A 15,663-nucleotide genomic window follows, 5' to 3' on the forward strand; every position below is an offset into this window, starting at 1 on the left:
CTTCATTAATTTATTTATATGTAACAATATATTTCCTTGTGTCAACCTAGTACTTATTTGAGATACCTCCAAAATATTATACAATTAATAGAATTTGGAGTCGAGTGCTTCAGAGCTGTATTGAATTTGTTGACTTAAAAAAATATCAATCTTAATACTATATATAATTAAAATTATAATGTTAAATTATAGAATTAAAGAAGTATATAACTATAATTAAAATAATTTTATAATATGTATTTTAAAATAAAATATAAATATAAATCATATTATGCAAAGCATTATTCAATAATAATAAGTTTTATTATTGATATTTATTTGTTTAAAAATATTTTTGTCAACACGGCTACTTTCATTAGGCCCATACTATTCACAATTTCACACCTAGCGACCCCAGTTACGAAGGATAAACTATTGAAATCCAATGGTCTCCTTAATTTTAACTTTCATAATTCATTAATATGCATAAACAAATATAAGAATAAAAATTAGCATTACTTTTTTTTTTGAAAGAGAAAGATTATCATTACTTAAGTACATTAAAATATAAAAGAAATATTAAACTATTTAACCATATATTAATTTAAGGTATACATTTGTGATAGCATGAGCTTGTGAGTACCTTGGTAATATTACAAGAGAGAAGGGAAAAAAAAGTACGGACACCATCACACAACCTCACAAACACCCAGAAAATGAAATTCCCCAAGTTAGCCAATGAGGAAACGCAAAGGAAAAATGATAAAATGGGAGGAACAAACAACAAAGTATACGTCTTTATTTTTTAAATTTCTCCTACTGGTGGGTAGTCTACTGCCTAGGAAGAAGAAGCATTGAGGTTCTTCAAGAGCAAATGAAGATGGGTCATACTCTTGAGAATAATTCCTCAAAATACATAGACTCATTTGAGAAATTAATATCACTTAACATATATTTTTCTATACATATAAGGCTTGAGATTAACATATGATAACATACTTAAAAAGCATAATTATCTACTAATCATATCTTCATATCATACGATGTTGATGGCACACCAAAGGACATTGCTTCAAAAGAAAGTTTTCCCAAATTTATCATAAAACAATAAAAGAAAAATTACATTACATTAACATTTCTTGAGGTTTTATAAAATTATATAAACATTTACTCTCTTTTTTAATCATGACAGTAACTTCTCTTATAGGAGTGTTAGTGTAATATATAAAAGAATATTTCATATATTTTCATATGACTCTTCACTATTACTATGTTTTAAAACTAGAGATACAACTTGTGCTTATGATTACCATCATCATATCATATGACTTATCAATATTTCAATGACTTTCACAGTATTATAACCTTCATTGATGGTATAAATGATTTTAAAAACAATTTTTTATTCAAGGATCAAACTACAAACTTTTGTCACATAAATATCTACTTGCGTCTATAAAAACTTAAAATGTACTTAAGCAAAAACAATTAAACACAAAATATTAATATATTAGTCTCTAAATTATTTGAAAATTTTTAATTAAGTCCTTGTATATTTTTTTAAGTTTTTAATTAGATCCCTAAATTCTTAAACTTTTTTAATTGAGTTCTTAAACACATTTTCGTTAGAGTCTCCTTAATCCTTAAACTCATTGAAAATTTTCAAATAATTTATAAATTTGGTCACTAGTTTAACTATTTAAGATTATTACTTATTTATTTTACAAAACCCTAATAACAATATGGTAGAAACTAATTAAAAATAATTTATAAATTAAAGGACTTAATTACAAACTTTAAATTAAGAAATTTAGGGTAACTCACCTTTGATTTTAGTTTTATTTTCTAAAAACGTATTTATAAATGCGAAATTACTTCTCACGCCATCGTTTGGGTGAAATTGCAAGACCCTGTCCCTGTGTAGTGTGTAGTCACCAAACAAACATGGCGAAAAAGGCAAAAGGGTCTCACTCTGCTTCTTCTGCCTCTGCATCTTCTTCTTCCGAGTACCCGTTTCTCTTCACTTTCTCTTTCTTTCTCAATCTCCATTCCTTACTCTGTTCTGTTTCATTTTCTCTGTGCTCCCCTATGGAACCCAGAAAAGGAATGGTCAAATAACAGAATAAAGTTTTGATTTTTTGTATATTTTTCAAAAATTTTGCTATGACCATCTGATTTCTCTCATTTGGGTCAATGTGTTTTTCATAAGTTTAGTTACTTGAATTTTTATTGTCACTATACTTTGGATGAATTTTGCTCCCTTTGCTATTCAAAGTGTAGTTATTAAGGGGGTAAATTCCTTTGAAGAAAGAGACAATTGTTATTCTGTCGTCGTTTTTTCTGTTTTGCATTTTTTAAGTGTTTGTATTGTTTCAAATGCTGGGAAACTGAAGTTGGTCGTTTGAGAATACTCTTTATTTCTTTTGATCGAGTTTTGCATCCCCTGAGAGATTGGAATTCAACATTTAATTGTTCAAGAGTTGAGGAAAGAAAGGGTAAATAGATGATAAAAGTTGGGTGGGATTCTGCTTTGATATTTATGTTATGGATTCAGACTTTATACCAGAAACTGAATACAATGATGGCATTTTGAAGTTTTAATGGGTTTATAGGTTTACTCTTCTGGCTTCAGGTGTTTTATTTTTGAGAAGGGCCTGCTGGATTGATAATTACAGATAAATATGTTATTCTGAAATAGTTTCCGTAACTAAATGCTATGTTACAACGGATTTTTCAGCAAACTAGTGCTGAGGATTAAATCAAATGAGGGGACCAAGAGATCAGTGCGGCAAACTAATTCAAGAAAGAAACTTAAAGCAAAGCAAAAGAAGAACAAACAAAAGTTTGATGCTATGAAACCCAGGAAACCTCCTACAGCTTTCTTCTACTTCTTGTACAGCTACTTTTGTTCTCCCTTTTTCTTTATTTATGCTAGTTACATGTAATCTTTTATGAGGTGTTAGCTATTCTTTGTTTCTCATGTGTTAGAATTGTTTGTGGAAAATGTAAACTTTATCAGAATTTAGCTAGTTTCATGTATGTTTTTTCTAGATATCTGCTATACCCATAGCTAGATTTGTATATCTTGAGTTTCTGAAATATTAAGCTCTCTTGAAACTGAATATTAGTAGTTTATCGTTAGAATGAACAAACTATGATTGATGTTATATGTTTACTTTCTTTTGCCATCTGGCTGATCCTTGGAATTTTAATTTACCTTTGGAGGCAATGTCATCTCTAAAGTAGATGAGACTCATTCTATTTAATGTATTTTCACTTTTCAATGTATGCAGGATTTGATAGTAGAATATATTTAGCTCTAGACGAATAATATTGAGGTCATTATTTGATGTTAGCACATATAAAACCTCAAGTCAGTTTTGAATGCATAACCGCATCATGTTCAAGAGTAAAAAAGACCATTTATCTTTAAACATGATTGTTGTGACATTTAAACATGGTTTTCTTGTGATAGTTTCCTTTCCTTGTTTCTATCTTGTTTTATTGTTCTATGTTCAACTTCAATATACTGCTATTTACTTTATAGTTTATATGTAGCACTGCCGCTGAACCTTGCGTAGTGGCCATATTTAACAACCAACTGCTTCTTTCTTATATGGAAAGTCTTATCTTCAAAATTGTTATGTTTACCGGAAGTTCTTTTTCATTCTTAAGGGAGGATTTTCGTAAAGAATTTCAAGAGCAGAATCCAGATGTAAAGTCAATGCGTGATGTATGTGTGGAATCCATTCTATTAGTATTTCTTCTAATTTATTTTATATTTTTAATTGCTCAAGAAGCAAGATTGTTGCACAATTGATCATTTACAAATTTTAAATTTCTCAAAAGCCCATACAACATAAAAGTTAAGCATCAATCTTTAAAATTTGACTGTTGTTTTAAGAATTAGTGAGAAGTCTTTATACTTCTCTTTTTTTGTGAAACTAGCCAGCTCTATCATTATCATTTGCAAATTAATATAATTCTTTTTTGTTTTATTCTACCCTTTGTTCATTCAGATTGGCAAGGCATGTGGAGAGAAGTGGAAAACAATGACTTATGAGGTTAGTTTTCTTTCGTAGCCTCTCCTTTTTTTATTGACTTGAATTTCGTTATTAACTTATTATGATTGTGGTGTTTGATGGCTGAAAACAGAGAGAATTAAGCATGTGAGGAAGTAGAACATTTTCTTCCTTTTAGCATATAGCTATAGCGCAGAAGTATTAGAACTGTTTCCTCTGATTACAATTCTGGGGTGAACTCAGATTTAATGCAGAATTAGATTAAGATATTGGGTACATGAAATTTAGCTCTGTTCTTCAGTTTTAGAAATGGTATACTGAGAATTTATCACCAAAAAAAATATATGTAATTCTTTAGTTTCTTGCATTGTTAAATGGTCGTGCCACAGCAGAATGGCACTGCATATTTTATGGTAGATAAAATCGATGAAACTTTGGTCTTTAACCAATCTGAATGACATCATGTAATCCATTTAGCTGACCTCATCTGGTGGGATAAAGCTTTGTTTTTGTTGTTGTTGGAAGGTTGAGATAGTGTGAGGTTTTATAGAACCTAGGGCTCCCCAACTACAACTACTTTTTTTGGTGTGTTTCTCCTAAAGTTTTTCTCAGTCCCCATGCTCATTTGCTGATCTTCATTCTAAATCAATATAGAACTAGTCTTTGAAGTTTGTTTCCTGTTTGGTGACTTGGCAAAAAGGAGAATTTAGTTTGCATATAGTTTATTCGTTTAGGTCTGAGCAAAAACAAAAAATCATTTTGGCCGAGTTCTATATTAATGACACTTGTATCTAACAGGAGAAGGTACAATACTATGATATAGCAACAAAAAAACGTGAAGAATTTGATAGCGCAATGGCAGAATTTAACAAGAAAATGGTATGCAATCTGTCATTTTCCTGGCTAATGAGCTGACTCTTATTTTCCCAGTTATGGAATATACAATTTATTTTCTGCTTTTTGGCAGGAAAATGGCGAGTTTGACGAAACTGATGATGAATCAGAGTTTGATGAGTAAAGCCACCCTTATTTTTCTTACTAGGTTGGATCTGTATTAGCTGAAACTACTTGGACTAACAGTTGTACATTCAGTTATCATCAGCTTTTTTCTGTCCTTGCTGATACTTATAATTTCTGTGTGTCATATGTTAAATATATTTGTTGTATTTAGATGTTTAATATGGCAATTTGGGTTCTGTCAAAAAAAAAAGAGGCAATTTGGGCATATATATTGAGATATTGAATGCTTAGTAAAACGCTAAGTAGAAAGAGAACATAACTCTAGCACTTCATTGATTCATTTATATGTAACAAGATTTCCTTGTGTCAACCTCGTACCTAGAGATACCTCCAAATTGATTCGGTGTATTTTATTATGCAATAGCTCTGCTGTGTTTCAATGTCGGAGACGAGTGATGTTTAAATTATAGAATTAAAGATGTATTTTATAATATATGTTGTATTATTAATATATATATTTGTTTAAAAAATTATATTTTTAGAAAATATATGATATTGAATTGGATTAAAATGACTCGAAGTATAATTTAAACTTGTTCTTGAAATACATCAAATAAAATTTCTTAAACTCAAATCCATAAAATATAACTTAAGCTTGGGTCGGATTGGCATAATTGCATAAACACTTAATGTATACAGTTTCAATTATAATAATCCTTTCACGCCTTTTTTTTTTCTCTTCGCACAACCTGCGCCAGCCTTATATATATATATAATTGCCCTTTTACAGAAATTAGGTTCTATAATGTAAACAAAAATACCAGCCATGACAGCACATAATGCTTTGTTTAACTCTCCTCTTCAATAGAATGTTTTGTACAATGAAAAATGGCGTTACTATACATTGTCGTATACATCAATTTCTTATACCCAGACATACACATAAATATAAGAAATTGATGTATACTATTTGTGTCATATTATTGTTAATAGTAAATCCATAAATAATAATCACTGCACTGACACATCAATTCTTGTAATACAAAAACTACGGATAATAACAAGCCTAATAACTAGCATTTTTATCTGTTAAAATATTAATTCCTTTGTAGCAAGCAAAACCTTCTAGCACACGAATTTGGCGAAACAATACATAATTTCCCTAAGCATCCGTTTGTTTGCATTTGCATTGAAAGAGAGCGGAAAAAAAGTGAAATGAACTATAAATGATGTAAGATCCAGAGTTTTACACTCTACTTCAATTCAAAACTTTTATTTCAATTCACTTTTATTCCATTTCTTTTCACTCACTGTACCAAACGTACCCTAAACTGACCAACTCCACCCATTCATGAAGCAAAATTCCAATAGGTCACTATTTCTTTTAATTCTTTGACATAGCGGGATCAACATCCACACAGGAACACAAATATTTGGATCAGAGAACAAGTCCAAAATATAAAGGACAAAGAAATATGGAACCTAAAGTTCTTACTATTAAGAAAGGATTCAAATTTTCTTTGCATGTTTTATTCACTACCTACACCTCCTTCATCTGTTTCTTGCAACATAAACTACTGCCTTTGAGTTTCTACTGCATGTGTAGTGGATATCCGAAATGGTGCCTGCAATGAATTAGCAATGCTTCTGACCTCAGCAATCATAGCAACCACATCATTAAGTCTATTAACTGCAGAGCCTACACCCTGTAATTTGGAAACAATGATCAATAACTTGCCACCAGAAAGGTAGAATATTACATAGGTATAGTAAGGTTTATCAGTTTATGAATGCTATAAGAAATTATATTAAGAAGAAATTCAATAACAATCATACCACGCCAGCAGCCCCAGCTGTTATAGCCATAGGTGCTGTGACAGCGCTTAACCCTGATGAGCACATGACGGGGATCTTAACAGCATGTGATATAGAATATGCTGCTGCTAAAGTTGGTGTTGCCTACAATCACCAGTAATTAGAAATTTGGTAATTTAACGAAGGATTCGTCATAATCAACTATCATTTACCAATGCAACAATCCGTATGAATGTAAAGAAACATTAATTATTAATTGCTTTAAGGGCTGAAAATGTAGTTTCGGTATGAAGTTTAGGGGGACAAAAGCATTAACAAGCTATTTAGAATGCCAAAGTTGTAAATACAGTCAAGCACATCGTACAGAAACGGCCAATAGCATATCAAGATTTGGAGTTGTCACACACAAGAGCGAATGCAGCACATCTCTAATATGTTGATTTATGTTGTGTAATGTCATTGAGGCTGTTTTAGCCATTTTTTTGGCACTAACATTCTTCAGCTGAGATTTACATTTTCAAATCTCCAGCAATGAAGATGTAGGCAATAGGAAAAAATTCATAAGTGAATCAAACATATTTTTCTAGTTACCTTCTCAATCAAACCCATAACACCAGATTGTGTAGGATTAGAACATTTTCCTCCCTCAGTTTGAATAATATCTACACCTACTTGCTCCAGTGACTCTGCAAGCTTGACCTGTTATGGATGTAAATTTATTTACATGCACAAATAAACATTGATAGTATCAACATAATTGTGCACTCTGAAATAGTCAAAATGCTGCTTGTAACCTGATCAGGGAGGCTTAGTGTGTGTGGAACAGTAACAGACAAGACTACAGATGGAAGTATCCTCCTTGTCTCCTTTGTTAGACCTAGAATCTGCAAAAAAGGATAGATCATTAAAATAAAAAATAAAGTGCAAGCTTCTATTTGTGTGTTATAGAATGGTAATTAACATTACTTTAGAGTTAGCAAGAGAAATTCAGATGGAACTATTTCTGAGAGACCAGAAAAAGGCCAAACATTGTGACTACACATTCAAAATATTTTATTAACTTGCATACAAAAAAGGAAAAGAATAAGTTGACTAGATACAATATCTTTATAAATGCCTTGCTCTACTAGTTAAGTTGTCCGCTAAATATCTCCAAATACTCTATCTCTATTCTTTACTGATCAATAAATATAATAGTATATCTTTATTATATAGATAACAAAATCTTTTTTTAAAATATATATATTGTGATCTGTATTAGCATCTGACCCTCACAACCCCTTCATTGCTTCTCTACCTTTTCCCTGAAGCACTGACACTAATACACCTACATGTACATGCATATATAGATTATATATAATCTTGTTCCTTAAGTCTTAGTAGCTATCATAATCACTTTGTTTCTTATGAAGCAATCAAACAGGATATTTGTGCTCTGGGTGAAAAGTTTGACTTTTTGTCTAGTTGGAGTTCAAATCAAATTTTCGCTCAAATATGTGGGGTTGACAAACATCACAAATTTGAGATTAATAATGAAATGCACTCTTTACCTTCTCTGGAGTGAAAAATATTCCCTTCTCGTAGAATGAATCATAGTTTCCAATCTCAACCTGTCGATGCCATTAATCATGTTAAGTAAAATCTCACATGGTCCATTTTAATATCTAAATATCTAACTTTTTGGAGTATGAGATAGGCAAGAAGGTCAAACCATTAGTGCTCCTGCTTCAACTGCAGCTGGAAATGTTGCAGGATCTACAGAAGAAACACAAACCTGAAAGAAGGAAGGATCAATCATAAATGGTTGAAGGAGGAAAGGATTAAAAGATTCAAAGCATCAAATTAATCTCCTGAGTATACATTGTTCCATAAGCAAAAAGGAGTTAAGATGCATTGTTCCATAAGCAAATAACGTGGGTAGTTTAGAACATTCTTAATTTGGTCCCTACACATGCAGTGCATTCTTAATTGATATAGGGACCAAATGAAGAAAGCGCTACACATATAGGACCCATATTAAGAATAAGCTAAACATATAGAAACTAAATTAAGAATGTACTATATGTATATGGATCAAATTAAGAATGCACCTCAAGTGAAAATTCAACTTTGGGTTTTTGTTACTTGCTTCAATTGCTTGGATAAATGTCAGAGGTTAGAACAAAGAGACCTACAATCTACAGGAATTTCCAAAAGAACTACCCAAAATTATGATCATAAAGTCTAGCTAACATCGATTCTTCAACAATTAAGGATACATACAAAGTATAGTAATATACATGTTCAAAAGCAACTTTGTAATCCAATGATTATAATAAACTTTATGCTAAGGTAATTTCCAAATACCCTTTGCCCATGTCCACAAACCATATATAATCAGAGTGGCTAAGACATCTATAAGAAAAGTATGAATTTACCGGACAAGAAGTTAAGCCAATGGCCAGCTTTACCAACTCAGGGTCACATGCTATATCCACGTGAGTTGCTCCACCCTGTTAGCATGAAGGATTACAAAACATACTTGACATTAGTATGTTAGTTTATATTGAAATGTGAAATATTTTACAGAGGAAATCATGAGAAGTTACTATCTACAATATGGTCACTGGATTTTTTTTTTGAAGAGTTATGCAGAGGCAAGTGTTGTCCACCTGTCCTAACTCCAAACACAAGATCATTCTAAAATTCAAGTGTCAGCACCGACGAGAATAATTCATATGAATAGATTTTGGGTTATCCTATCCATATGTTAGCTATCAGATACAAAACCAATGTTTGTTAGTATGATCTACAAAGCTAAAGAAACAGAAAAAAGTAACAAGAGAGAAGTGAAAAAACCTTGTCAGCAGCAGTGACAACCGAGGCAACATTGTCTTTATTGAAATTCTGCAGGCCTGAGATAATCTTCAAAAGAAGCCAAATGTTTGTTAGTATGCATAAAACAAACATTCCGAAAATTTGCACACAAAAGACTTAATAATGATTGAATTCAACAAAAGAAAAAGAAAAGAAAAAAAGCAATATTCTTTACACCCTCATCAAAATACACACCCCATATTTGAGCAAACTTCCTAGTTCTCATGACTTGTAGAACATGCAATAAAATTGTATATATTTCAATGCAACTCCATGATTAGTGCTAATCTCTCTTCTTTTTTTCAAAATTTTAATTTTTTATGTGATCCCTGAAAACTTTATCATCATCATACGTGCATGCTGAATTGCTGCGCACAAAGATTAGCCTTAACGAACATCAAACAAACCAGCCCAAAGACACCATACACATGGAGAGAAAAAAAGAACTACACCTGGGTGAAGAAAAGCAACAAAACGACAAAATGGAAGAGAAAGTAGTAAATGGATTTTTACTTTAGTTACACTTACCTTGAGAGCTCTTCGCTCGCTGAAATGCTTCAAGACATCTTCTCTGGTGGATGAGAGAATGGCTCTGGTAGTAAAGCATGTTCTTCTTTTCAAGGGTAGAGAACATGGCCTAAAAGTTGCATCAGCACCCAGCAGAGGGTTGAGGTTTGGCTTTAGAGTGGTGTGATGAGAAGAATAAGAAGAAGAAAGTGGTGTGCATGTTAAGGAATGCATGTTTTTGTCTATTGTCTGATGCCGAAGATGTTATCTATGGAAAGCAAGGTTGGAGTGATGAGCAGAACACAACAGATAAGATTGCTGGTTTTGTTTGTAGCTTTAAACTGTCATGTTGGTCAGATATTTTGCATTTTGAGGGTCACTTCTAGCACTGCTGAGGTAATTAAAATTGTGGTGCTGTGTGCAAAAATAATGGCCACTCTCATTGGCACTCCACGAGGCAGCTTAATTGCCTAACTTTGAAAAATGGTACTGTATTCATAATTTCATATTACTATTCCAAGGTAAGAACAGACAAATAAAAGGTGTGATAATAGTATGATCCAGTAATAAGAAAAATAAACTAATAACTTACTCGTTCTTTAAGAGCCAATCCTTTAAACTTGTTTTATATCATACTCAATTTTTATTTTCTCATCAATTAATTATTTTTAAACTAAAAATTACTCTTAATTAAATAAGAAAGAGGTTATATATTAATATGTATTTAGAGGAGAGAAACATTAAAAATAATGATATTTTTTAAAAAATATATAAATTTAAAATAAATTTATTATTCTGAACTAAATTAACTACTTGCTAAATTAAATAATTGGGTCTTATCTTTTCCATCCCAAAATAATTGGTGTCTTATGTTTTATATAAACCAAGAAAAATAATAAATAAATGAAAGAGAATAATGATTTACAAAATTAATCTTATATCATTATTTATTCATTTGTAGATTTTGTTGTCCAATATTAATATAATAAGCGATATTAGTGGGAAAAATATAATAAATATTATATTGAAAAACTAAAATGATAAAAGATATTAGTGGGAAAAAATATAATAAATAGTACATTAAAAAATTAAAATAATAATTATTTTGAAATAATATTTTTTCTTACACAACAATAATGGGACAAAATACTATCTGCATTTCTATTTATATGACCCAAATTTTTTAACTTATTTATTTTTTTTTTATAAGATTCAATCCATATTGTCTCATCATTAATTATTTTTGGACTAAAAATACCCCTAATTAAATAAGAGAGAAGTTACATGCATATCTAGAAGAGAGAGAAGAATAATGATAAATAGTAGTTTTGAAAGACAAATGTTAATTAGTACTCTTAAAGTATTGGTTAAAGAATTAAAAAAAATTATTGAAATGCATAAAACTGTCTTGTATTGCTTGTGACTTTTTTTTAGTTTTCCTATAATTTATATAAGAAATATTTTTTTTAGTTTTATAACCAATCTCATTATGATATTGGTTAGAAAGATCATTTTTTTAAAAGTATATAAATTTAGAATAAATTTATTTTTTAAATTAAATTAACTATTTTTCTTAATTTTAATGGATTAATTAATTGAGTTTTATAATCTACAGCGTGATAAATTTTAATCGTTGTTATTATAAATTAATTATTTTAAATTTTAAAAACTAACGAACGCTAATCTTTACGAAAATGAAAGAAATGACCAAAATAATTTTAAAAAAAACATAAAATACTAAAACGACGCATTTAAAATTTAATGAAGCAAAATCAAAAGTGCACTAAAACAGACGAAAATGATATTTAGAAAGAAAAAAAAATTGGATTGGCATTCGTGAGTGGCCACCTATACACAAATATATTGTTGTCATGTTAGTGGGATGAAAATGCCTAAATATTGATGGAATAATAATTGATTTTTTCTTACCTACGTCTTTATTTTTTCTCCATCCATTAATTGTATATTAGTTTTGTATCTACCTAATTAAGAAAGCTCCAATGGCTTATCCTCATTAAAGATAACAGGAAAGTTATAAAGACTCTAAGCTTAGCTTTTGAAAGATACACATTACTCTAAAATATGTAGGCTTGAGTGTCCAAATTCTTGTTGCTATACCTCCTCCGGTGTGGAACATGGGAGACCACTATTGAAGGTTCCTCTCATTCCTCTGGAATTCACCATTGAATGATAAATTGATGATCACACTCTCCTAAGACCCTAATGATGAATTCTGGAATCCTATCATTGTAATTTATTTGCATTTGTTTTATGGTTGATGTATATAATGGGAGCTTATGTTTTTAGTTTATTTTAAAAAAAAATATTTTAATTCTTTATCTTTTAAAAAATTCATTTTAATTATTTATCTCTTAAATTTGGGTCATTATTATCCTTTGAAAGTGATAATTTTCAAATGTTAGGGTATAATTTTAAATTATATGTTAGCTATTCAAGATATGAAACATATCTCATTAGTTTCAACTATATAAAAATTATGAAAAACAATTAATCTCTGAACCAAAAAAAAAAAAAAAACATGATAATCACATGAAAAGTGAGTTTCACATACAACTGAAAGAATAATAAATTTAATATGATTTTTTTTTCAATTGCTCCATAGGACTCAATTTTCACACAATTGTTCCTATGTTTATAACCCTTTTTGTATGAAAGTATTTGGATTTCATAGTTTTTCATGTGAATAAAATGAGATAAATTTTACATCTTAAATTAATAAATAAATAATGCAAAAGTGAAACTTTAAAATAAAAAATGACGTCAAAAGGACAATAATGACCCAAACTTAAAAAATAAAGAACTAAAATAAATTTAATAAAATATAAAGGAACAAAAATATATTTTAACCTTTTTTCTATATTTTTATTTGTGTGGAGTTAACCTGAGTTATTTTTAACCTATACCTTCTTACAAATTTTGGAAGGTCTCTATACCAAGATTGAGTTGGGTTGAAATTTCTAACCTAATAACAAAACGGATTTAACTTAATTAAGAGTATTTTTTAAACGAGTTAAGGGTGGTTTTTATTAGGTTGAATAAATCCATTTTGACACAGTAAAATACTCCCTTCACACCCAAATATAAGAAAAATAAAATTAACTTGCAACTAATAAAAAAAATAGTTAATATCATTTAATTTTGTAGTATAAAAAAAGTTAATTTGTTTTTTTAAATACCCTTAACATTGATTTCATACTACCAAAAAAGATTATTAAAAACAAAATTCTAATTAAATCAAGGGTATATTAAATATGAGTGAATTAATTAAAATTTATTTATAATTTAGTCTAACACATTAAATTTTTTTGTTTATATTTCAATTCGAAATATATGATCATTCACTTATTTGAATTTATGCATAATACTCTAATTTATAAATTTATTTAATGTTATGTTTCGCATATAGAAAGTTTGAGAAATTGAAATTCATCTCACATTTTCTTTTTATCATGGCTAAATTCACCCCTTAGTTAATAAAAATAAATATCACGCATCAACACTTACTTAAATCCTAAACTTTTAAATATCCGATTAAACTTCTTTAAATTCATGCACTATCTTTTGTAAAAACATTAAAACAAAGTCAATTTCAACTTGGTGATCTGATGGCTGAGATTTCTTGACCTTAGAGCTTATTTGATTTCATGTTTAAAACTATATATCAAATTTGAGTCTAGAACTAGTCACACTTAATTATGACTTTGACTAACATATTATCATGTTAATATAATTTAATGAAGCAAATTTGAGTCTAAACACACTTAAATGATGTTTCTTGGATGGTGTCAACAGTAACTAAATCCTTTTGGGTTGAAGGAATTGGCCAACGACACGACTTTGTCATTTTAACGGCGTTTCCATCTAGAATGATAGTATTACATAGATTTGCTTACTTCAAAGGGAGGAATTTATTTTCAAAAATTCAGGATTAGTTATTTTATTATAAAAAATGTTAGTATTAAGTAAAAATATTTTTATTTAAAGATAAAAATTATATTATTTATGATTTTTAAACTTTCCTAATAAATATTTTTTTTTAGTTTCTTAACTAATATCTTAAGAATACTAATTAACAAAACTCTTATCATTAATACCAATTTTGCCCAGAACATAAGCCTTAGATCGATCTTAACACGACGAGTACGAGGAACATCAATGCAAAATCATGAATCTCAATATTTGTCTGATTTGATTAGCCATATTTGACTGATTTGATTATCCTACTCTGTCATTAAGTATATGTGTTTTTACCAATAATAAGATTTTACAACTTAATTAATCTGTGTCACATCAATTATAATATATATTATAGTTAAAATTAAAAACAATAATGACGAAGAAGACGTGTAGTTAAATTTTTCCTTTAATTAACACCAACTGTCAAACAAGCACTGTAGCTACAGGAAAGGAAGGTAATACTCGAACACGCCAAGGAGACGTTTAACTCATCACAATTGCACTCTAACACAAGAAACTAGACGCGGAGAAAACTTAGAAATGTAGAAATTATTAAACCTAGTTATTATTATACAGAACCAAGAGTATTCCAACTCAAACATTTAACTATAGGAAAATTATATTAGAAGCGTGTAAAGTAAACCCACATTATATCTTCACCAAGCAATTCAGTCAAAAAAAAAAAAATCTTCATCAAGCAGTGAAAACTGTAAAAAAAATAAAAAGAATTACTTGTCTCTTAAGTTTGGAATTTAGAAAGCACTGGATTACTTTGTCCGCAATATCATTATCAACATTAACCCACCAACAGCGATCAATTTTCTTACGTTACACCTCACATTTCTGTTCCATCCACGCAAGCGATCGAGTTCGAATCAATTTCAGTTGTTGAAAAGTTTTAGGCTTACGTACGTACGTTTCATATGGAAGAGTTATATTGAATAAAATTAATAAAAAGAACAAATTTAAATAACACAAAAAACAAAAATCTTAAAATTTGAAAAGAGTTGAGAAGAGTGCTTAATGGTTTTTAAGGATTATGCATGAATCTGACACAATCCTCTTCATTTCCGTTATAGACATTAAAAATACACACACAGCTGGAAAGTTGATTACAGGCTCAAGAAGGGAGGAAAAATGAATTACACGAAAGGGTTGCTTGTGTGCGAATTCAAAAGCGGCATCCACACATGAGGTAGAAAAAGCAAGCAGTGAGAACGAGGAAAATGGCTTCAGAGAGAGAGAGAATCTTGAAAGCGACGTGGTTGAAGAAGGAAACAGGGAAAGAAGAAAGGCTCTTCCACTTGAATATTGCAGCACCCAGGTATTTCCACCTCTGCGACTCTCTCTTCAGCCTCTTGGAGAACCATGATGATCTCTTGTTCTTTTCAATCATGTCCCTAATAATATTCAAGTTGCGATTTTGCTTTGTGGGTTTTTCTTGGAGTAACGAGGAGAGAAATGGGTCGCGGTTATATTGGAACTTAGTGCTTTTCTTGGTGCCCACGGTGAGAAGAAAGAGTGGAATGGAATGCGTATTTATATG

At 29.9% G+C, this 15,663-nt stretch overlaps 2 protein-coding genes across 2 annotated transcripts; one reads left to right on the forward strand and one right to left on the reverse strand.

Moving 5' to 3' along the window:
* The first annotated feature begins 1,851 nt into the window (after nucleotides 1-1,851).
* Nucleotides 1,852-5,331, forward strand: LOC114412661 (high mobility group B protein 14-like). The gene is made up of 6 exons (XM_028376633.1): nucleotides 1,852-1,985; nucleotides 2,717-2,872; nucleotides 3,655-3,712; nucleotides 3,999-4,043; nucleotides 4,800-4,880; nucleotides 4,969-5,331. The coding sequence occupies exons 1-6, from the start codon at nucleotides 1,924-1,926 to the stop codon at nucleotides 5,017-5,019; spliced, it is 453 nt and encodes a 150-aa protein (XP_028232434.1). The 5' UTR covers nucleotides 1,852-1,923; the 3' UTR covers nucleotides 5,020-5,331.
* Nucleotides 5,332-6,205: 874 nt separating this feature from the next.
* LOC114412662 (uncharacterized protein ycf23-like) lies at nucleotides 6,206-10,571 on the reverse strand. Its single transcript, XM_028376634.1, has 9 exons — nucleotides 10,161-10,571; nucleotides 9,615-9,680; nucleotides 9,194-9,268; nucleotides 8,488-8,550; nucleotides 8,327-8,386; nucleotides 7,571-7,660; nucleotides 7,368-7,475; nucleotides 6,798-6,920; nucleotides 6,206-6,667 (listed from the first exon to the last, which is right to left on the reverse strand). The coding sequence occupies exons 1-9, from the start codon at nucleotides 10,371-10,373 to the stop codon at nucleotides 6,536-6,538; spliced, it is 930 nt and encodes a 309-aa protein (XP_028232435.1). The 5' UTR covers nucleotides 10,374-10,571; the 3' UTR covers nucleotides 6,206-6,535.
* Nucleotides 10,572-15,663: the final 5,092 nt, after the last annotated feature.

Source organism: Glycine soja, chromosome 5, assembly GCF_004193775.1.
Source record: "Glycine soja cultivar W05 chromosome 5, ASM419377v2, whole genome shotgun sequence".
NCBI classification, from domain to species: Eukaryota; Viridiplantae; Streptophyta; class Magnoliopsida; order Fabales; family Fabaceae; genus Glycine; species Glycine soja.

Excerpts from the sequence above, each read along its gene's own strand:
- LOC114412661 (XM_028376633.1), top strand. The coding sequence starts at position 1,924 with ATGGCGAAAAAGGCAAAAGGGTCTCACTCTGCTTCTTCTGCCTCTGCA. Across the intron at positions 1,986-2,716 it reads TCTGCATCTTCTTCTTCCGA|CAAACTAGTGCTGAGGATTA; the intron begins GTACCCGTTTCT and ends CGGATTTTTCAG. Across the intron at positions 2,873-3,654 it reads ACAGCTTTCTTCTACTTCTT|GGAGGATTTTCGTAAAGAAT; the intron begins GTACAGCTACTT and ends TTCATTCTTAAG.
- LOC114412662 (XM_028376634.1), bottom strand. The coding sequence starts at position 10,373 with ATGCATTCCTTAACATGCACACCACTTTCTTCTTCTTATTCTTCTCAT. Across the intron at positions 9,681-10,160 it reads GCGAGCGAAGAGCTCTCAAG|ATTATCTCAGGCCTGCAGAA; the intron begins GTAAGTGTAACT and ends CTTCTTTTGAAG. Across the intron at positions 8,387-8,487 it reads TTGAAGCAGGAGCACTAATG|GTTGAGATTGGAAACTATGA; the intron begins GTTTGACCTTCT and ends TGGCATCGACAG.